The 22840-nt window shown below is 36.3% G+C and overlaps 1 protein-coding gene across 3 annotated transcripts in view; it reads right to left on the bottom strand.

Annotated features, from left to right (window-relative positions):
* Zswim5 (zinc finger SWIM-type containing 5) overlaps nt 1-22840 on the bottom strand; it is a 179384-nt gene that overhangs the window by 34578 nt on the left and 121966 nt on the right. For 2 of the 3 annotated variants that reach the window (XM_013363190.4, XM_078026155.1), the window contains exons 3-6: nt 15581-15729; nt 14241-14391; nt 6505-6684; nt 486-662 (exon numbers count right to left, since the gene is read on the bottom strand). In XM_013363190.4, the coding sequence (XP_013218644.2) occupies nt 486-662; nt 6505-6684; nt 14241-14391; nt 15581-15729 (657 nt within the window). The remainder of the gene's footprint in view (nt 1-485; nt 663-6504; nt 6685-14240; nt 14392-15580; nt 15730-22840) is intronic. The other variant, XM_078026154.1, reaches the window with a different exon arrangement.

A 22840-nucleotide genomic window follows, 5' to 3' on the forward strand; every position in this document is an offset into this window, starting at 1 on the left:
TTTATATTTTATTTTGAGACAGGATCTTGCTAAGTTGCTGAGGCTTGTTTTGAACTCACAGTTCTCCTGCCTCAGCCTCCTGAGCCGCTGGTGTACCATCATGCCCAGGAAATGGTGTTTTTTTAAGCAAAATATATAATTTCAGAGTAGAATATAATGTTGCTCAATAACCAATGACTGAGAGAGCCTGTAAACTGATATCTAATGGCTATGTTATACTCTTTGAGACGTATTAACTCCTTTATCCTCCCAAAGTTTAGGGGATAGGATACAAATCCTATTTGAAATTACTGTACCTCAATTAAGCACATATGCAAATAGCTTCAAATAAATATCCTGAATCTCAAAAGGCCTCAAAAGAGCTATATAAAGACTATCCAAATTGTAGTTGGTTTTGCTGGTACTTACACAGATGGCTCCTTTGGGTCTCATATGAAGTGAGGTTGGGCTCTGAAAATCTTGGAGTAGATGAGGGCTAGACTTACCAAGCCACAGTGGCTGGCCATGGGAATTAAAGAGTAGTCGCTCACTTTCTCGCTGGCAGGCAGGAGCTGTATATATATCACTGCTGATTATTCTCTGTAGGTGGCTGTCCTGCCAATGTAACTCACGGCCCTCGATGGCTCTAGTGAATACTGTTCGTCTTGGTCTGGATAAGGAGTCTAGGGAAAGAAAAAAAAATGCAGCAGCATTTTTAGATAGATAATGTTAGATAATCGGAAGTTCTAATTCCTGGGTCTTCATCAGGGTGAGAGGTTGGGCAAAAGAATAGTATACGAGCAATGAGAACAACCACTCCACAATCTGGATATTTGTTGTGCTGCTTCCTTCCTGGATAATCATTAGTATATCTGTGCCCTCTATCAGAAGAACCTTTTTACAAAAATCTATGGCTGCCTTCCTCCTTTTACAGAAGACCAATATCTACTGGGACTCAGAGGTTCATGAAAACTAGGAGAGGCAGTGGTTTTCAGTTGCTCAATCATGAGGATACAAACTGTTTTTATGGAGGTCAATGGTAGAGAGAAGCAGTCAGGTAATTTCCCTGACTAATCCACAATTTGTTTCATTTGCAGCATGATTGTTAGCAGACTAAGGGCTTCCATGGAATTCATATTAAAAGCTGAAAGAGTTAAAGCCCTGTATAATCTGATACTTTAAAAAAATTCACTGATAGCTTTAAGAAAAGCTGATGCTGGTGAAAGAATAATTTGTTTTCTTATTGGACTCTCACCATGTCATCTCTTTTCAGAAAAAGTGTAACAGGGAAATGAATACTATAGATAAACTCAATTCTTATGGGTGGTATGCAGCTAAATCAAATGGAAGATCCGTTGTCATAAACTATGACTTGGGGGACTAGGGGAAATGACATTTAAGAAAAAATTTTAAAAAGGGATAATTTAGATAATTTTTGCAAGATTAAGAGCAGTTAAAACTATTTGGGACCAAGACCTGAACTATACAAATATTTCCAGACATACTCAAGTAGGTGTATATCTATTGATTACATACAAAAAAACTGTCCAGGAAAGTCAGAAGATTCAGATTGAACATGAAAGAAACTAACATATTCAACCATATAGGAAAAGGCCTTGGAATCTGCTCATCTCTTTAGAATTTAACATATCCCACAGGGTATAGGCTCAGATAATTAAAGGATATTATCATCAGAGTAGCTCTGAAAGTACTTATTGAAATTGCTTCTTGTTCAGTCCCTCAGTGGAAGCACACTAATTCTTCTGCTGGCTATAGTCTAAGTCTCCCTCCTGCTGAACTGAGAATTTTCCAGGGGGACTGGGCTCTCAGTATGTTTTATAATTCATTAAATTAGAATATATTGCTTGCCTAATACATAGCAGTACTGTTCTAGGTGCTCAGGATATAAAAAGTCCTTATATTTACAGAACTTTACATCCAAATGAGGAGAGATAGTTAAATATACAGTATTTCAGCTATATTATCTGGTTACAAGTACTATGGAAAAAACTAAAGTACAGTTAGGGAGAAAGGCTAATTGATAGTAAGTAGAGTTATTGTTTTATATAGAATATAAGATAACATTTGAACAGCCAGGTACAGTGGTCTGTGCCTACAGTCCCAGCCACTTGAAAGGCTAAGGGAAGAGGATCATTTGGGTCCAGGAACATAGAAAGACCCCATTAAAAAAAAAAAAAAAAAGGAAAACATTTGAGTAAAGATCTGCAGGAACAAGGGGCAAGCTTTAGTGATATTTAGGGAAGAACATTCCAGGTAGAAGACCCAGAAAATACTAAGTCCTGATATGTGAATATATTTGGAATGTTTGAGAACAGCGAGGGATGGAATGAGCAAGCTATATGGGCAGCTGCTACAATAATTTATGAAAATGATGGTACTGGCTCAGAGTAACCAACAATAGAAATGGTGAGCAGCTGAATAATGAATATACTTTGAAGGCAAATGCAATGAGATTTGCTCACAGATTAGATTTGAGGAGAAGGACAAAGAGAAGAATCAAGAACGACACAAAGATTTTTCAGATAAAGATGCCAGATAGGAGACAAAGAAGAATGCAGGAGAAGCAGATTTGGGTAGGGCTTAAAAGAAAGAAACCCACTGAGATGCCTATTAATATATAAGCAGATATATAAAAAAAGCAGTTAAATATACAACAATAGAATTGAGCAGGATGGAAGATATCCATTTGGGAATTGTTAGCATACAGATGATTATTAAAACAATGCAATCACCAATTTAATATAGAAAGGTAAGTGATATGATGTCTAAGCCCTGAGCATTACAGCATTTTTAGGTTTGGAAGGAGGGGAAGAGACACTTCAGATTTAGAAGAAAGGGCCAATGAAGTAAGGGAAACCAAGAGAGATTGATGTCTTATAAATGAAATGACAAAGATATTCCATGGAGAGAATGGTCAGTGTGTCAACACTGCTAAAAGGTCATTTAAGATTATGACTGACTTAAAAAAAAAAGAAAAATGTATGAACAATGTTTAGGGCAATTAAGACTATAAGTTTCAGAAACTGTGGGTTTCATAATTTCTTGATACATATGAAGAGGCATTTTACCACCATATGTAAACACCTCAAATTTAATATTTAGGTTAATTTGACTGTCTTTGCAAGGAGCAAAGATTCATACAATTACCTCAACTAATTTAGAAGTTCTAACAATAAATCTGATGATGCCTTAAAAAAAAGATTATGATTGACAATCACTAGGTTTAGCTCTCTATCAGAAAAACCTTTACAAAAGCAAAGATATCAAGCAAAGCTTTAGTGACTAGTATAAGAGTTCTTTCAGTGGTGGTGGGAATGAAAACCTGGTGCAGCCAATATAAAAAGCAGTATGGAGATTCCTTGGAAATCTGGGAATGGAACCACCATTTGACACAAATGCCGAATGTTTTCTCTGATATAAGGAGGCTGATTCATAGTGGGGTAGGGAGGGGGAGCATGGGAGGAATAGAAGAATTCTAGATAGGGCAGAGAGGTGGGAGGGAAAGTGAGGGGGCAAGGGGTTAGCAAGGATAGTGGAATGTGATAGACACCATTATCCAAAGTATATGTATGAAGACACGAATTGGTGTCAACATACTTTATATATAAATAGAGATATGAAAAATTGTGGTATATATGTGTAATAAGAATTGTAACGCATTCTGCTGTCATTTTTTAAAAATGAATTTAAAAAAAGAATCAGAGGAGAGGAAAAGAAGATAATAAGTATACACTGTTCTTTCGAACATTTTTTCTTAATTCTAACCACCTCAGAAAAATAGGCTGGTAACAAGAGAGGCATGTGGAGAAGCAAGAGTGTTTTCTGTTTTGTTTTGTTTAAGAATGGGACATATGGGGCGGGGGTTGTGACTCAATGGTAGAGTGCTTGCCTAGCATGCGTGAGGCACTGGGTTGGGTCCCCAGTAACAAGTAAAAATAAAAACAAGTAAAATAAAGGCATTGTGTTCATCTACAACTAAAAAAATATTTTAAAAAGAATGGGACATATAATAATGTGCTTACATACTTATAGGAATGGTCCAGAGGAAGGGAAAAATTTGTGATGCAGGAGAGATGGGAGATAATTCCTTCAGCATTATTTTGGATAAAAGAAAAAGAATAGGACCTTGAGAATAAGTGGAAGGTTTGGACTTGGATAGAAGTACAAAGAACAACAAGGCAAGAGGTAGAGTAGATAGACAAAGACAGTGATTCTTTGATTAATTAGGACTGTAATTCTTTTTTTTTTTTTTTTCAGTCCTAGGGATTGAACTCAGGGGCACTCAACCACTGAGCCACATCCCCAGCCCTATTTTGTATTTTATTTAGAGACAGGGTCTCACTGAGTTGCTTAGAGTCTTGCTTTTACTGAGGCTGGCTTTTAATTTGTGATCCTCATGCCTCAGCCTCCCAAGCAACTGGGATTATAGGTGTGTGTCACCACACCCAGTAGAATAGCAATTCTTTTGAACCAACACCACAGAGGTGGTAATGGGAAATTTATTTCTGCTTCCTTATCTAATGTCAGTGATCAGGAAGCAAAACTCAGCTGAAAGCAAGGAAGAGGAAGGAGAAAGTATATAGAGTTTTAGGGAAAAGATGATATGATAGAGTAGTTTAGAAGAGTAAAACAGTACAGGCTAGGAAAATGTAATAGATGTGCAGAAAACATTAAGGACCCACTTGAAATTTGTGGTCATAAATTTAAAATAAGACCAGTTATGATTGTTTCTCTCTAGCCATGTTCAGTTGTATAGGTGTGAGTACCAAGAAATAAGGGAATTGGAATGCACAAAGTTTAGAGTTTTGCTACATGAGTGTAATAAAGGGAAACGGGGAGCTCACTGTGTACACTAGAGAGTTATGTACCAAGGAATCTACCTGGGTAAGAAGGACAATGAGGCTATCAAGCCAGTGAAAGTATGGTAAGATCAAAATTTCTAGTGGGCCAATTAATTACTGAAAATTGGAATATTAAAGAAAATAAGCAAGAAAGTCTGGTGATAATAATTGGAGATGTTTAAAATTGAGATGATGAAGAGGATATAGTTATTGGTAATGACAAAGTTTAGGGCACAACTTTGGGATTGGATGGTTAAATTATGGTGGAAGATTAGAGTAACTGAAAAAGAGGGAGTCAAAGAACTGGAGACCACAATGCTGGAAGGATCATTTTTACAGCTACTGAAATCACAGAGAATTATGACAAGAGGAGTGACAGAAAGTAGTATTAGTAAGTCAGTAGTTAAAAAATCTTCAAGGAATGAGGGTATTGATGCAGAAGTCTACAGATGGCTAAAACAAGAGGGTGGGAGTAGAAGATAGTCTGGTTTGATGGCATAAAATTTTAAAAGTACGAGGTATTTTAGGAAGACGGGATGGCTGAATAATGATGTAGAAATGGCAAAAAAAAAAAAAAGTTTATAGGATGCTTTCTATTACTTCTCCAGTTCCACTGGTAATGGGATATGAGAGCAGATACCAGTCACAACTTGGGAAGAAAGCAGAGGAAGTGACATTCTCAAAGGAGAACCAATAACAATGAAGAACCAATATATTATGACAAGGAAGAAACTGCCAGACTGGAGGCATGTGTTTGTATGCATTTGACCCTCTCTGTTCTATCCAAGGTCAATATTAAAATGGTGGCTTCCTGTGTTGCACGTAGATGAGTACTAGGTACTATAGTAGGTTGAAAGAAGTGACAAGACTGTAGCCTTTTCACCACTCATTACTTTAGTTATTTTAGATACTAAATTAAATATGGCATAACAGAAGGATCAAGCAAAATAATAATTTTAGATTAAAATGCCAACAGAATTATTACTTAAAAGGAACAAATTATAAAATCAGTATCTAATGAAATCTCTTATCAATAAAGATTCTCAATGAGTTAAAAAAAAAAAGGCAATCAGTTGTCAATATCAAATAGCTTGAGTTAGGTGAAATAACCCTGACATGACTACTGATACCAAGCAAAGTCTTTAGGACAGTGGACTCAAAAGATAGATGGTATAGTATCACTACCCTGAATTTGTCTTAAAATGGGGCAGGAATCCTGGCAATACTTGGAAGATGACCCCCAACTCCAAATATGTGCTATATAAAAACTTGAGGGAAACAGAGAACAAGAAACAGAATAAGAAAGGGCCATTTTTTCCACTTTTCAAAAGGTCTTCTGGGCTAAAGTCAACACCAAACGGAGGCCAAGATCCATTAGACACAAAGATCCTGAAGGGTACTGAGGAATCATGAAGAGGGCTCTAGGACCTTTTGCTGGGTACTGTAAGGATACTCTAGATGTGGAAAAGGACAACATACCCAATGTCAAAAACAAAGGCTTATCCTTATTTAAGACTTAGAATGAATAAAAAGACAGACTTTTCATATTTAGAATGGTAATTTGGACAACCAAGAGGCTGTCCAGCTACCATTGTTCTAGGGCTTTACCCTCTTACCTTTTGAAGTTCTAGAGACAAAGAACCTAAAAGGATACTTGACTTACCTGGGCTGTGATTGACATTCTGGGGAAGTGCATTGGTGATGTTGGGAAGTTCATGCCCATAGTTCCCATCCTCCAGGGGACAGACATCCAGGTCGCTCCACTTCTGCAGCTGCTGCAGCCAACAGGACTTCTCCTCCAGTTTGCAGTGTGGATTTAAAATTATGCACACCCATAAAGCCCCTAAAAAATACAGCAATCCACATTCATGATAACTCTCCTTTGATATATGTGTAAGCTTTAATGTTTCAGTTTCATTTAGGTTTCATTTCAGTTTCCAAAGCCACGGTGGCTGGAGAGATTAGTAATGTAAAGCCAATAACATAAAAATATGACAATTAAATGGGATAACATTTATCAGCATGTGCTTAACAGAATGACAAAATACTAGCCTTTTCACCACTCACTGCCTTGATTATCTTAAATACACTGACGACTAATTATGGTACAGTTGCGGAATACCAAAAAGATCCCAAATAACAAAAATAAACAAAACAACCAAGCAACGGCTTTTCTCAATTTAAAAAAAAAAAAAAACTTGCAAGGATTTTCAAACCTGTCTTATTTTTCCATCTCAAAGTTACTTTAAAGCACAATAACTATCTGGATATCTGCACCTGTGTGCCTCTGATGACAAGACAGATTTAGGTTCGAACACTTAACTCAAATCTGCAGTCTTACAAATATTTTTTTAAAGCCTTCTATTTACTGTACTAGTGAAGAAGACACTGTTCATACCCTTGAGGAACTGTCTAATGGGAGAGACGGATAAATAAATACAAAACCATTCAGACATAATGTGTTGATATAAAGATATTTTCAGGGTATAACAGCACCACAGAAGAAAGGAATTTAGTACAAGGACAAGGGGTGGAAGGAAAGTGCTCAGAAAAAGTCTCACTTATTGGCTAGTTGGACTTTGTGACCTTCAATCAGTTGTAAAAGCCTCAATTATAAAGCCAATAACATAAAAATATCTACTTTGTAGGGATAGTATGACAATTAAATAGGATAACATTTATCAAGAGTCTAGTATATTACCTGGTATAGAGTAGAATCTTAGTATTTCCTTTTTTCAAGGAAAATGATTTATTTTCAGACTTAGATTCTGAAACTGCTGATAAACTTGTGATGCCTTAAAACCATTACTTTCTTCAATTTTCTGTTACTGGGCACAGTATCACATATTTCATATAACCAGGGATACTATTTCTTTGACCACATCACCCTCTTTTAAAGAAAAGCTGTTTATTTTTTTCCAAGGTTGGGTATGTGGCTATGCCAGATAACTTCTCAATCTCCAGTCAGCAATAACCATGGATGAAGTGCTTCTTAATTAAATATATTTTGTGATGGAATTACATCCTCCATGGATGGAGGTACATTCAAACAGTATTTCAAAGGTCCTCAAAATCAAACAGGAACGTTTTAAAAGGTCATCTTAACCTCAATTTGAGATAGCTAACTGAAAATGAAAGTTCATTTTATTGGTTCAACTCCATTTTAAAAATGTGCTATAAAGAAGAAAGAATATTATGTAATAATTATAATAATGGCTCATAAGGTAATTATAATAGTAGTATTTATTTTATAGTTGAAGAAATGCTTTTCATCTATAGCAAAGAAAAAGATTTTCACATTTAATCTTCATACATAGAAATAAAGACCAAAATGAAGCCACTATATTTGGCTACTTGAAAGACTTGTGATCTAAAAATGGTAAAATCATTAAGATAATAGGAATGGAAGACAGATTGAGTAAGGTGAGAGAGGCTTTAAGAGGTAAAGAAACAGTACTAATGCTATAGTCACATAGGAATTCCTATTTCATCATTCCAATATTAAGAAGAGGAGCCCTAGAAAGTAAGTTTAAGTACTTTCGCCTATAAATTTAAAATGAGTTTTCTCTCTTATTAATTAGGTTCTTAAAATAATTTGTTTCAGAAACTGTCACATCTCTTAAGGTCCAAAGCAAGATAAATCTTACAGTTGCCTATATATAATAGCATTCATAATACTGTGTTATCAGTATCCAAAAGCATGTGTGTTTTCCTGCAACTTAAAACAGTGTCAAAAATTCTAAACAAAGGTAGCTATTATGGAAGTTTAAAATGTACATAATTATTATATAACATATAATAAGAATAGCAATCATCTCTTTCTTTTTATCATCTAGGTATTATTTTAAGCATTTTATATAGATTATTTCATTTGCTCTTCAAACTCTTTTTTTTTTTTTTTTTTAAAGAGAGAGTGAGAGAGGAGAGAGAGAGAGAGAGAGAGGATTTTTAATGTTTATTTTTTAGTTCTCGGCGGACACAACATCTTTGTTGGTATGTGGTGCTGAGGATCGAACCCGGGCCGCACACATGCCAGGCGAGCGCGCTACCGCTTGAGCCACATCCCCAGCCCTCTTCAAACTCTTAAGGATAAAATAGTCTTGGTTTGGATATAGAAGGTAGAAAATGGGGGAACAAGAATTTTGCGTACATTTTCTTTGTGAGTAACTAGATACAGCTGAACATTGTGGCACACACCTGTAATCCCAACAACCTGGAAGGCTGAGACAGGAGGATTACAAATTTAAGCCCAGCCTCAGCAATTTAGCAAGATCCTGTCTTAAAATGGGGGGAGGGCTGGGGATGTGGTTCAATGGTTAAGGGCCTCTGGGTTCAATCCCTGGTACCAAAAAATAAAAAAAAAAATCACATCTGATACTGTGTACTGAATGGGGACAGCAAGGGAAAAATCAGGGTTTGGTGTGGAATTAAGAGTTCTGTAATGGCTATATTGAGTTTAAGATGTTTCTTAGAATTCTTAGAAGTTACAGGCAGCTGGACACAGTCTGAAGCTCAAGGGAAAGGGTCAAAGCTAGAGATATAAATTTGTTTTTGTTCTTTTGGAGTCCTGGGGTTAGAACCCAGGGTCTTGTGCATGCTAGGCAAGTATTCTACCACTGAACTACACTCCCAACCCTTACATACAGAAATTTGTTACTTGCCTTCATCTGGATGCATTTAAAACCATGGAAATGAATGTAATCATCCACGTAGCAAACACATACAGGGAGGTGGGTGCTGTGGGATACTCAGTATTGATTGATTGATTGATTTTTTTTAAATAAGTGACAGTGGAATGCATTAAAATTCTTATTATACATATACAGCACAAAGAAACAATCTGTGAGGTCAATAGAAAGCCTACATCCTGGGAGCAAATTTTTACCCCTCACACATCAGATAGAGCACTATCTCTAAATAAAGAACTCAAAAAGCTAAGCACCAAAACCACAAATAACCCAGTCAATAAATGGGCCAAGGACCTGAACAGACATTTCTCAGAAGAGGATATACAATCAACAAATATATGAAAAAATGTTCATCATCTCTAGCAATTAGAGAAATGCAAATCAAAACTACTCTAAGATATCATCTCACTCCAGTCAGAATGGCAGCTGTTATGAAGACAAACAACAATAAGTGTTGGCAAGGATGTGGGGAAAAAGGTACACTCATACATTGCTGGTGGGACTGCAAATTGGTGCAGCCAATATGGAAAGCAGTATGGAGATTCCTTGGAAATCTGGGAATGGAACCACCATTTGACCCAGCTATCCCTCTCCTCGGTCTATACCCAAAGGACTTAAAATCAGCATACTACAGAGACACAGCCACATCAATCTTTATAACAGCACAATTCACAATAGCTAAACTGTGGAGCCAACCTACATGCCTTTCAGTGGATGAATGGATTTTAAAAATGTGGCATATATCCACAATGGAATTTTACTCAGCAATAAAAGAGAATAAAATCATGGCATTTGTAGGTAAATGGATGGCGTTGGAGAAGATAATGCTAAATGAAGTTAGCCAATCCCCCCCAAAACAAATGCCAAATGTTTTCTTTGATATAAGGCAGGTGATTCATAGTTAGGAATAGAGGAACTCTAGATAGGGTAGAGAAGAGGGAGGGAAAGAGAGGGGGCAGGGGGTTAGCAAGGATGGTGGAGTGTGATGGACATCATTATCCAAAGGACATGCATGAAGACATGAATTGGTGCCAACATTCTTTATATACAACTGAAGATATGAAAAATTGTGCTGTATATGTGTGATACTCAGTATTTAGAAGTACTGAGGGAAGGTAGAGGAGGATGCATATAGGACTGAGAAAAAGTAGTCAGAAATATAGGAAGAAAACCAAGGGTATGTACAGTTATAGAAACCAACAGAAGAATAAGTTTCAAGAAGAGTATGGTTAATTTTATTGAAAACTGCTAAGAAGTCAAATAAGATGACAACTGATAAGATGTCTTCATATTGTGTCTAGCAATATGGAAATCACTGGTGATTCTGACAAGAGTTACTTTAGTAGAGTGGCAGCAATGAACAATGGAAACCCAAACGGAGTATGCTCAAGGGAGAATAGAGGTAAGGAAATGGAAAGAGTGACCACTATTTTTAGAAGTATTACTTTGAAGGGAAGATGAGAAATGGGGTGGTAGTTGAAGGGGGGGGTGGTTGGAACATCAAACAAACTGTTTATTAAATTTGAGATTCAAAGTATCAGAGCATAACTGCACATTGATAGGAATGATCTGAGAGACAGACAGCCCCCGCCCCATACACACACAGTAAGAGAAATTAGTAATGTCAGAGAAAGGAGAAAACTGCAGGAGCAAAGTTCTTGAGAAAAGGAGATAGGAAGAATCCAGAGCAAATAAATAAGGATTGGTCTTTCATGGGAACATATTCACTAGATTTTAAAAGAAGAGAAGGCCAAGCATACGGGTACAGATGTGGCTGGGTAAATACATTTGTAAGTGGGAAGGTGAGGAGTCATCATGTCTGATTGCTCTTATTTTGTCTATCTCAGGAACTAAAAGCAGTGAGCTTATTTTATTTTATTATAATTGGTAGTTCCTACCACCCCTGCCTAGACCCTCCAAAGGTAAACATGTCTTATAAACATTTTCTTAGATATGAAAATGTCAGAAATGAGAATTATTCATAATGAACACAAGTATATTACAAAACTTTAAAAACCCTGTGAAACAGCTCTGTTTACTTCCTCACAGCTACTTTTTTTTAAAGAGAGAGAGAGAGAGAGAGAGAGAGAGAGAGAGAGAGAGAGAGAGAGAGAGAGAGAGAGAGAATTTTAATATTTATTTTTTTTTAGTTATCGGCGGACACAACATCTTTGCTTGTATGTGGTGCTGAGGATTGAACCCTGGCCGCATGCATGCCAGGCGAGCGCGCTACCGCTTGAGCCACATCCCCAGCCCCACACAGTTACTTTTTGTCCCAAAGGCCAAGTCCAAATACAAATCACAATCCCATGATTGGCACAGAAGTTACTCTAAGACACTTAGGCCTCAGATGAAACTGACTCTCTGAAGAAGGATAATTTCAAATTCTCAAGCAACATACACTTTTGTGGGATTGAGGAAAGGACCTAAGATAGAACTGAGGAATGCTTGACTTAGAATCAGACAGAGCAGGAGTCCAGTGTGAGAACCACCACTTAATAGTGTGTCAGACCCTAAAGAAAATACTGAATTTTTCTGAGCTAAGTTTTCTCATACAGAAATATCTTACCCTGGAAGGAAGTCTATATCTACAATCCCTTTCAAGGGAATAGTTTAGAAGCAGTTTCTAAGTTTCCATGCTTTGTGTCATGAGGCAGGAGGCAGGAGGATCACAAGTTCAAAGTCAGCCTCTGGAAAACAACTGGTTGAACAGTAGCTATAGACTAATAGTGTAATATTTTTTTAATGTTTCTTTAGTTGTTGATGGACCTTTACTTTATTCATTTATTTATATGCAGTGCTGAGAATTGAACCCAGTGCTTCACATGTGAGGGAAGTGCTCTACCACTGAGCCACAACCCAGTTCATAGTGTAACATTCTTACACTCCACAAAGTGTCACTACATCATAGCAGAGAGACTTTATCTATAATTCCTTATTTTATTCTGTATGCAGCAGTAACCAGATTTGTTTTTGTTTCCTTGCAATAAGTGTACAAGTACTTCATAAAATTATTATGAGAATTAAATGAAATAATGAGAGTATAATCTTCAACACAAAGACTAGCACATACCAATAATGTACCTATTTATTATTATTTTATTAGAGCTTTATAGTTATAAGAGTAGTTTTGCTCATCCTGAAAAACTCATACATGCATGGAAATTGATTTCAGTTCATGATTCCCCTAATTTTTTCCTCCCCTATTTTCAATTAATAAGAACAGCAAAGCCATTATTACTCTAGGTTGTATAGAAAAGCCTCACTACCCAAACAAAAAACCCAGGCTTACCAGCCCCCAAATAACCAAGGATGGTACCAAAGTCATTAAGCCATAACCTCGACATCTTCAGAGCTATACTATCAAACACAGGCTTCATTCTAGAACTCACTGAAATCCCAAGTAGGCTGCCATCATTTCTTGTGGTATTTTGTATGAGTGGGAAGTTTGTTTTCTGGGTTAGGGTACATATGGAGGAGCTGTATTAGAACTTTAGAATATACCATAAGAGAATTTTCTCAATATAACCCCAAATGCGGCAAGGGTTGAATGATGAGTTCAGGGTATAGAAGATTCTGTCAATAGGTAGAGGAGCTAAGTATTAGCATTGCAAAATTTGTCTTGAAGCAGGGGAATGAAAAAGAGAAATAATGACCAAAGAGAACTGCCTTGATTGGGGAGAAATTAGAATAGAGAGGCCATTCAGAAGGCCAAAGTTCCAATGTAATCTAAAAGTTCTTAGGTCTTCTATCAGACTAGGGGTGATAGGGAAGAAAAAATTAGAATGGACACTAAAAGCACTTGAAGGTCATGAAATCAAATGAAGTTGGAATCTGGACGTAGGGAATTAAACAAATATGGGTGCCTGACAATAAATTTGGTAGAGTAAGGAACACTGGGGTCAATGCTAGCATGGGAACCTATTTTTATAGAAGGCCCAAGTTAATTTGGAATTCTCAGTGGAAATGGCAAATGGGTAGCCTCTAACATGGGACTAGATGAATGGAAAGAAGGTAAGTTTGAGATCTGCAAGTAAGCTCTGAAGTCATGATATTTAAAAAAGAAAAAAATTCTTGCCAGGCACAGTGGCTAAAATTCTTGCAGATTCAGGAGGCTGAGGCAGGAGGATCACAAGTTCAAAGTCAGCCTTGGCAATGGCGAGGCATTAAGCATCTCAGTGAGACCTTGTCTCTAAATAAAATACAAAACAGGGCTGGGGATGTGGCTCAGTGTTTGAGTATCCCTGAGTTCCATCTCTGGTAGCATCCCCCACAAAGAAAAAATTCTTAAGAGAGTACGGAGAAGGAAGAGTAAGTCGAAGTCTAAGCCTTGGAAACTGTCATATTATGTATATGAGTTCTTGCCATGAGTGATATAGAAGAGAAGACTCAGAGAAGCAACAAGGGTGAGCCTGACAAATATGTGAAAAACTAGGCTAGTGCTATTCAACAAAAACTAAGTGAAGAGGTTTTATTTCAGCCAGGGCTTTTTTGTGGGTATAATATGGAACAGAATGCTAATGTCAATAGCAAAGCACAATGCTACAGAAACAAAAAAAAAGTAAGTTCAGAGTTACTATGGTGTAGAACTTCAATATTCCACCAGTTAGATTCAGCAAGACCCAGGCAATAACTGATAGCAAATGATCACTAATGTCACCAGAGGGTGAGGTGGTTGGACATAGCACTTCTCTGAGAGATGGCAACTTACCTAGTTCATCCCAGAGCTGCCTGCATTTGTCTGTCATGCTTGTTCCTTGCTGCCTCCAAAGAGTGAGTCGTGGGTCAGCCATAAACTGCTCAGTTATAAGTGTCAGCATCCTGGCTCCATTAGAATCTCTCATCCGTAGCATCTCTCGAACCTGACACATAAGGAAGGGCAAGAGAGAGTGAGTATAGAGAATAAAAAGATAGGAAAGAAGGAAGGAGAGTAGGGTATGTTGATGTATTGAGTACAACATATCCAAAGAGCCAGAAAAAAGCAAGATCTGTAAGCAAGGTCTCTGCATGTGCCAAGAAAGCTTGTTGTACATAACGAGATACCTTGTCACATCAACTAGGCTGGCTAGAGTCAAAAAGTCAGAAAACATGTGTTGGCCAAAATATAGAGAAATCAGAACCACATATATTGTTGGTAAGATTGTAAAAATGATGCAACCACCTTGGAAAATGGCCCACAAGTACTTGTACAACAATGTTTATAGCAACATTATTTATAATAGCCAAAAGGTAAAAACTATCTAAATTTCCACATCCATTTATCTACAGGAAAAAAAGATAAAAAAAAAAAAGTGGAGTGTCCATACCATGGACTATCATTAGGCCATAAAAAAAAGGAATGAAGTACTGATTCATGCTAAAACACAGATAAACCTAGGGGAAAAAAAAAAAAAAACTAGGCTAAGTGAAAGAAGCCAGTCATAAAACACTACGTACTAAATGATTCTATTCATATGAAAGTCCAGAACAGGGAAACCTATAGAGACTAAAAGTAGATTAGGGCTAGAGTAAAGGGATATGGAGGATGAGAGTGGGATAGGCTATGAGTTTTCTTCTGAGATGATGAAAATGCTAATTGTGATGATGGCTGCATATATCTGTGAATATACCAAAAACTATTGAATTGTATACTTTAAATGGATGAATTGTATGGTATGTGGGTCATATCTCACTAAAGGTATGAGGGGGGAAAAAAGAAAGAAAGCTGATTTAGGGGTCCCCAGTTTCAAAACATTGACTTCCATGGACACTGTTGAAACTAGTCTTTGAAGCTTCATCTAGCAACCTCAGGTTCAAAAAGAGAAGATGGTTTCCTCATTAAATGCCGCCAGCAACACTAGCTTATTTAGAATGGAGAAGAAACAGGACACCAGGGTAAGGTAGTCGTACTCCCTGGATACAGTCTTCTTAGGGCTGCTCTGCTTAACCCCTCCCACTAGGTTTTAGGCAGCTAGCTAAGTCAAGTGAGATATGTTTAATGCATGAAGACAGAAGTATGGTGAGCTGAGTTTACTTAAAAGTTTAAAACAATTAAGCTTTTTCATGTCTTACCTTGGCAAACATTGAGTTGAGCTGCTTTCCAGAGCCATAGTAACCTCCCTGGGAGAGAAAGAGCTTCACTTGTTCTTTTACCTGTTCCTCATCTAAGTGCCAACAGTTCTCATCATCAATGCTGGCCCCAGCTGTGGGATCAGGGGCACCTGTAAGGAATGGGAACAGTGAAATTAATCCTTGAGTTCACATGCTACACACTCATCTAGAGACAGGTTGTGAGCATAATCAAACACAGAAGGGTTATTTCTTGTTTTACGGGTTTTGTCAAAATAAATGTAAGAGATCAAATGCTAGTTTCAAATTCACATAAGTCACACTTGTATCCTCTCCCAAGGATACAAAACCATCAGGGGATTAGCCTATTAGGAAATACACAGGTGATATTAGAAATGTGTATCTTGGTCTCTGTCCTATGTCCTGGCATAAGTTCTAAAATCCTTGGAATATTCAAGGATATAAGTAAGACTTTTAGCTCTATACCCCAACCTTCCAGAAAGGGACAGGGGTTGAAGGTTAAATTGACCAACCAATGACCAAAAAATTAATTAATCATGCTTATGTAATGAAGCCTCCATAAGAACCCAAGGGGACAGGATTTGTAGAGCTTCCAAATGGCAGAACATGGGGAGGTTCCTAGAGAGTGGCACACTGGGAGAGAGTATGGAAGCTTAGCTGCTCTTCTCTCATACCTTGTCCTGTACATGTTTCCATTTGTATTTTTTGTAACATTCTTTATAATAAACTGATAAATACAAGTAAAAGTTACCCTGAGTTTGGTAAGCCACTCTAGCAAATAAATCAAGATTGAGAGGGGAGTTGTGGGAACCTCAATTTGTAGTCAGAAGCACAGCTAAAACAACCTGGGGCTTTTTAAAAATATATATATATTTTGGAAGAACATATATACATAAAGTAAAACTTATTCTGTTAGGTTCTCAATCTTGTTGTCATACATGATGTGGAGTTACCCTGATTGTGTATATACAAATACAAAGCTAGGAAAGTTACGACTAATTAATTCTACTCTTTCCTATTCCCCTCCCTAATCCCTTCCCTTCATTACCCTATGTATAGTCCAATCTATTTCTATTATTTCCTTCCCAATCTTCCTTGTTTTGGGAGAGCATCCACAAATCAGAGAGACTATTCGGCCTTTTTTTGGGGGGGGGGGATTGGCTTATTTCACTTAGTGTGATATTCTCTGGTTCCATCCTTTTACTGGCAAATGCCATAATTGCATTTTTCTTTATGGGGCTGAGTAATATTCCATTGTGTATATATACCACATTTTCTTTAACCATTCATCTGTTGAAGGATACCTAGGTTGTTTCCATAGCATAGCTATTGTGAGTTGAGCTGCTATAAACATGGATGTGGCTGCATCACTATAGTATGCTGTTTTTAAGTCTTTGGGGTATAGACCGAGGAGTAGGATAACTGGGTCAAATGGTGGCTCCATTCCAAGGTTTCTGTGGAATCTCCATACTGTTTTCCATAGAGGTTGCACCAATTTGCAGTCCCACCAATAATGTATGAAAGTATCTTTCTCCCCCACATCCTCACCAACATTTATTCTTATCTGTATTGTTTATAACTGCCATTCTAACCTGGAGTAAGATGGAATCTGTGTAGTTTTAATTTGTATTTTTCTAATTGCTAGAGATGTTGAATATTTTTTCATATATTTGACCACTCATATTTCTTCTCCTGTGAAGTACCTGTTCAGTTCTTTTGCCCATTTATTGATTGGGTTATTAATTTTTCTCATGTTAAGTTTTTTGAGTTCTTTGTATATCCTGGAAATTAATGCCTTATCTGAGGTATTGGTGGTGAAGATTTTCTCTCAATCTGTAGGATCTCTGTACACATTCTTGATTGATTCCTGTGATATGAAGAAGCTTTTCAGTTTGATACCATTCCATTTATTGATTCTTGATTTTACTTCTTGCACTTTAGGAGTCTTTTTGAGAAATTCTGAAGCCAACATGTTAGAGTGTTGGGCCTAATAGTAAGTACAGGGTCTCTGGTCTAATGCCTAGGTCTTTGATCCACTTAGAGTTGAGTTTTGTGCAGGGTGAGATATAGGGGTTCAATTTCATTCTATTACATATGTATTTCCAGTGTTCCCAGCATCATTTGTTGAAGAGGCTAGCTTTTCTCTAATGTATGTCTGTGGTGCCTTTGTCTAGGATGAGATAACTGTATTTATGTGGATTTATCCTTGTGTCTTTTGTTCCAATGGTCTTCATGATTGGTTTGATGTCAATACCATGCTATTTTTATACTACTATAGCTCAGTAGTATAATTTAAGGTCTGGTATTGTGATGCCTCCTGCATCACATTCCAAGGATTGCTTTGGCTATTCAGGGCCTCTTATTTTTCCAAATGAATTTCATGTTTGCTTTTTCTATTTCTGTGAAAAATATCATTGAGATCTTTATAGGAACTGCATTAATTCTTACAGCACTTTTGGTAGTATGGCCATTTTGATAATATTGATTCTGCCTATCCAGGAGCAATGGAGATCTTTTCCATTTTTTTGAGGTTTTCTTCAATTTCTTTCTTTAGTTCTGCAGTTTTCATTATAGAAGTCTTTCACCTCTTTTGTTAGGTTGATTCCCAAAATATTTTATTTTTTGAGGCTACTGTAAAGTTGATAGTTTTCCTAATTTTTCATTCAGCTGATATATCTTTGGTGTACAGAAATGCAATTGATTTATTAGTGTTGATTTTAAACCATGCTACTTTGTATTCATTTATGAGTTCTAGTAATTTTCTATTAGTTTTGTGGCTCTTCTAAATATGAATCATGTTGTTGACAAATAGGGATAGTTTAGCTCTTCTTTTCCTATTTGTATCCCTTTAATTTCTTTCTCTTGTCTGATTGCTCTGGCTAGGGTTTCGAGGACTATGTTGAATAGGAGTGGTAAATGAGGGCATCCGTTTATTGTTTCACGTTTTAGAGGGAATGCTTTGAGGTTTTCCTCTATTTAGATTTGCCTTGGGTTTAGTGTGTATAGCTTTTATAATGTTGAGGTATGATCCTACTATCGCTAGTTTTTCTAGTGTTTCAAACATGAGTGGATGCTGAATTTTGTCAAATGCTTTTTCTGCATCTATTGAGATAATCATGTGATTCTTTTCTTTAAGTCTATTGATGTGGTAAATTACATTTATTGATTTCTGTATGTTAAGCCAACCTTGCATCCTTGGAATGAACCCCACTTGTTCATGGTGAACTATATTTTGTCTTTTTCTGGTTTTGGTATCAGGAAGATAATAGAATGAGTTTGGAAGGGTTCCCTCCTTTTCAATATCATGGAATAATTTAATAAGTGCTGGTATAAGTTTTTCTTTGATGGTCTTGTAGAACTTGACTGAGAATCCATCTGGTCCTTGGCTTTTCTTTGTTAGCAGGCTTCTGATGGCATCTTCAGTTTCACTGCTTGAAATTAATCTGTTTAAATTTTTATGTCCCCTCCATTCAAGTTGGGTAATTAATACGTCTCTAGAAATCTGATGACTTTCAGATTTTCTATTTTATTGGAGTATGAATTTTCAAAGCAGCTTCTGATTATCATCTGTATTTCAGTGGTGTCCATGGTAGTATTTCCTTTTTCATTGTGAATTTTAGTATTGGTATTTTCTCTTCTTTTTTTAATTATCTTTCGTATCGTAGACCACACTAAATACTTCCATGGTAAATTTTTTATTTATTTTTTAGAATTTTAATATTTGTTTATTTATTTTTAGCTTTTGGCAGACTCAACATCTTTCTTTGTATGTGGTGCTGAGGATCGAACCCAGGCCACACACATGCCAGGTGAGCGCGCTACTGCTTGAGCCACAACCCCAGCCCTATTTTCTCTTCTTATTCATTAGTTTGGCTAAGGGTTTACCTATTTTGTTTATTTTTTTCAAAAAATCAACTTTTTGTTTCATTGATTTTTTAAAAAAATTTTTTTGGTTTCAATTTCATTAATTTTGGCTCAGATTTTTATTATTTCTCATTTTCTACTGCTTTTGGTGCCAATTTGTTCTTTTTTCTAAGGCTTTGAGATGTAAATTTAGGTTATTTACTTGGTGATTTTCTGTTCTTTTAATGAATGAGCTCAATACAACGAACTTTCCCCTTAGAACTGCCTTCATAGTGTCAAGCTGGGGCTTTTTGATTGGCATCTGAAGTGGGGTGGGGAAGGACTGGGCCCTCAGTTGTAGGATCTTAGCTATCTTCAGGTTGATACTGTCAGAATTGAATTGGTTAAGACAATCAGGTGTCAGCTGAAGAATTGTTTGATTAGTGTGTGGAGGAAAATCCCCACATTTTTGGTCATAGAAGCATTCTGTGTTGTGTTCAGAGGGTATGGTAGGGGAAACTGACTTTGTTTTTTCTTTGTATTCTCAAAACACAACAGGAAAACAGTGATGAATATTTTTTCTAGTACCTGATACTTTTTCTTCTGTTTGCTTTTCTATGAAGTTTAAATATGTCTTAATGTCTATGTAGTATTTTAAAACAAAAAATTATTTCTTAAAACATAAAAAAACTACTTAAAAATTCACTATAAAACTGCTTTATAGAGTCAGTCTATTATTACTTGGAAGCAGTCACAGGACTGCTTCCAAGTAATAATAAAAAAAACTTGTCACAGGACTCTGTCTATAAGACAGTGAGAGAAGATTCAATTTTCATTCCAAAAACCTTTCCAGAATGCCTGTCATAATACATGCTATAGTTGATGCAGTTATGGATTCATTATACTATTTACAGAGTAGTCCATTCTTTCTTGGACTACCCTACTATACAAAATATGAAATTAGTCAGAATAATGCACTTTTTAAACAGTGAGGATAACAGTGTTCTCAAATGTTAATGTAATAGAATAATCATCTGGGGTTTGTGTTTAAAATGTAGATTATAAAGTCTTGCCTCTAAGGATTCTGGTTTTCAATAGCTCAAAATATCTCCTATGCTTCTGGATAGGCAGAATCAATATTATCAAAATGGCCATACTACTCAAAGTGCTGTACAGATTTAATGCAATTCCTATAAGCTGCCCTCTTCCCAAGTAGATTGTTAGCCCCTTGCTCACAATTGAATCCATAACTGCATCAACTATAGCATGTTGACATGTGACAGGCATTTTGGAAAAGTTTTTGGAATGAAAGCTGAATTTTCTCTTACTGTCTTATAGACAGAGTCCTCTGACAAGTTTTTAGAAAACTGATTCCAAGTAATAAGAGACTGACCCTAAGTCAACACTGCATAAATGTAGTCATACAATAGAGTATAAACACATAACATATTTTAATCAGTTAGTACATTTTTTCCTTATTTCTCTACATCAAAACCCTGTTTAAATGAAATCTGGGTTTGCACAACAAAGTTACTCTTCTGCTATTGTTTTTAAACCAAGTTGTATATCTTAATTTTTTTACCTTTATTTTATTTATTTATGTGGTGCTGAGGATTGAACCCAGGGCCTTGCACCTGTTAGGTGAGCACTCTACCGCTGAGCCACAGCCCCAGCTCCTCTGCTAAGCTTTTTTAGTGCATCTTACTCTCTAGAGAATTCGGATGGTTCACATTCACTCATTCCACAATAAATGATTAACTCATATAATCTGTTTTCATGGAGCTTATAGACTAGTTGAGGAGGGAGATGTTAAGTAAATGATCACATGTGTACTTTTCTTTCTTTCTTTCTTTTTTTGCATTGCTGGGGCTTGAATCTAGGATCTCACATATGCCAGGCAAACACTTTACCACTGAGCAACTTCCTCACCTGCCACATGTACACATTTTTTTTTTCTATAGAAAGGAAGATGGGTCAAAGGAGGCTTTCCTTGAGAAAGTCACATTTAAGATGACACCTGAGGAATAAATGGAAATTAGTCTGGCACAGAGAGGAGGAAATACTGTATTTTTTGTTTGAAAACAGCATTAAGTCATAAGTCATTCTATTCATTAAATATAACCATTGTAAGTGGAATGGGATAGGAAGAGAGGACAGAAAGGAGATAGTCCCTTAAAAAGAAAGAATATCATGTGAAAATGAAGACAAACGACAGATCATGCAACCAGAAAAATGAGGCCACTAAAGGATTTTAAATAATAAATGATATCACAATATCTGCAGTTACAGAAAAATTACTTTGAATGGCTGTACAGAGAATGGAACAGAAGGGAACAATGATGGATATGGAAAGACCAGTCAGAAGGCTATGTGGCAATCTAGATGAGAGACTGATTAATTTAAGGTGACGACAATATCAATAAAAGTAGAAAATGATGAAATATATTTAAGGGGTAAAATTAACAGATCTTGCAGTGGAATGCACATGGAATATAGGAAAGAAAGATGCTAAGGTTAACTATGAGGTTTCCATCACAATCTAATAACTAAACAGTAGTGCTAATTATTGAGATAGTAAATACAGGAAAATAAGCAAGTTTAGGGAAGAGGATCATAAATTCACATTTAGATATGTTGATCTTAGGATTGTTTAACATCACAGAGACATCCTAAGATCAATCAGGTGGATATAAAGTCTAAAGCTCAGAAAATCTGGGCTGGGGAAATAAAATCTATGAGTCATAGTATATAGATGACATTTGAAGTCAAGAATGTAGCTGAGATAGTGATCATGCAAAGTAAAAAAAAAGAGAGAGAAAATGAGACTAAATAAGAAATATCAATGTTCAAAGTTCAGAGAGCAGAGGAGGGGACTATATTTAGGAATGAATGAACAAGATCATAGATCATTTTAATAAGATAAACTACGACTGGAGTTCAAAATTGGCCTCTTCAGCTGTTCTTCAAATTCCAGTTAAAAGATTTTTTAAAAAGCTCTTGTTTTAATAAAATTATAATGCCCCTATGCTGGTTCACTGGTTAGAATATTTTAGCCTTTTCATAAAAATAGATGAGAATGAGGGTTGGGGTTGTGGCTCAGTGGTAGAGCACTTGCCTTGCATGTGTGAGGCACTGGGTTTGATCCTCAGCACCACATAAAAATAAATAAATAAAACAAATGTATTGCGTCCATCTACATTTAAAAAAACATTAAAATAAAAAAAGTAGGTGAGAATCAAACTACTTACCTTCTAGAAAATGGTAAAGTGGGTCTACTAACTAAATAATATTTTATATTCTGAATTTTTCACAGAGTTAAAGGAGAAATGATGATAAGTGAAGACAAATTGGAAAGGATGTCTTTTATAAATCATTATGAGACAAATCATTGTATCGGTT

This window comes from Ictidomys tridecemlineatus, chromosome 11 (assembly GCF_052094955.1).
Source record: "Ictidomys tridecemlineatus isolate mIctTri1 chromosome 11, mIctTri1.hap1, whole genome shotgun sequence".
Taxonomy (NCBI): Eukaryota; Metazoa; Chordata; class Mammalia; order Rodentia; family Sciuridae; genus Ictidomys; species Ictidomys tridecemlineatus.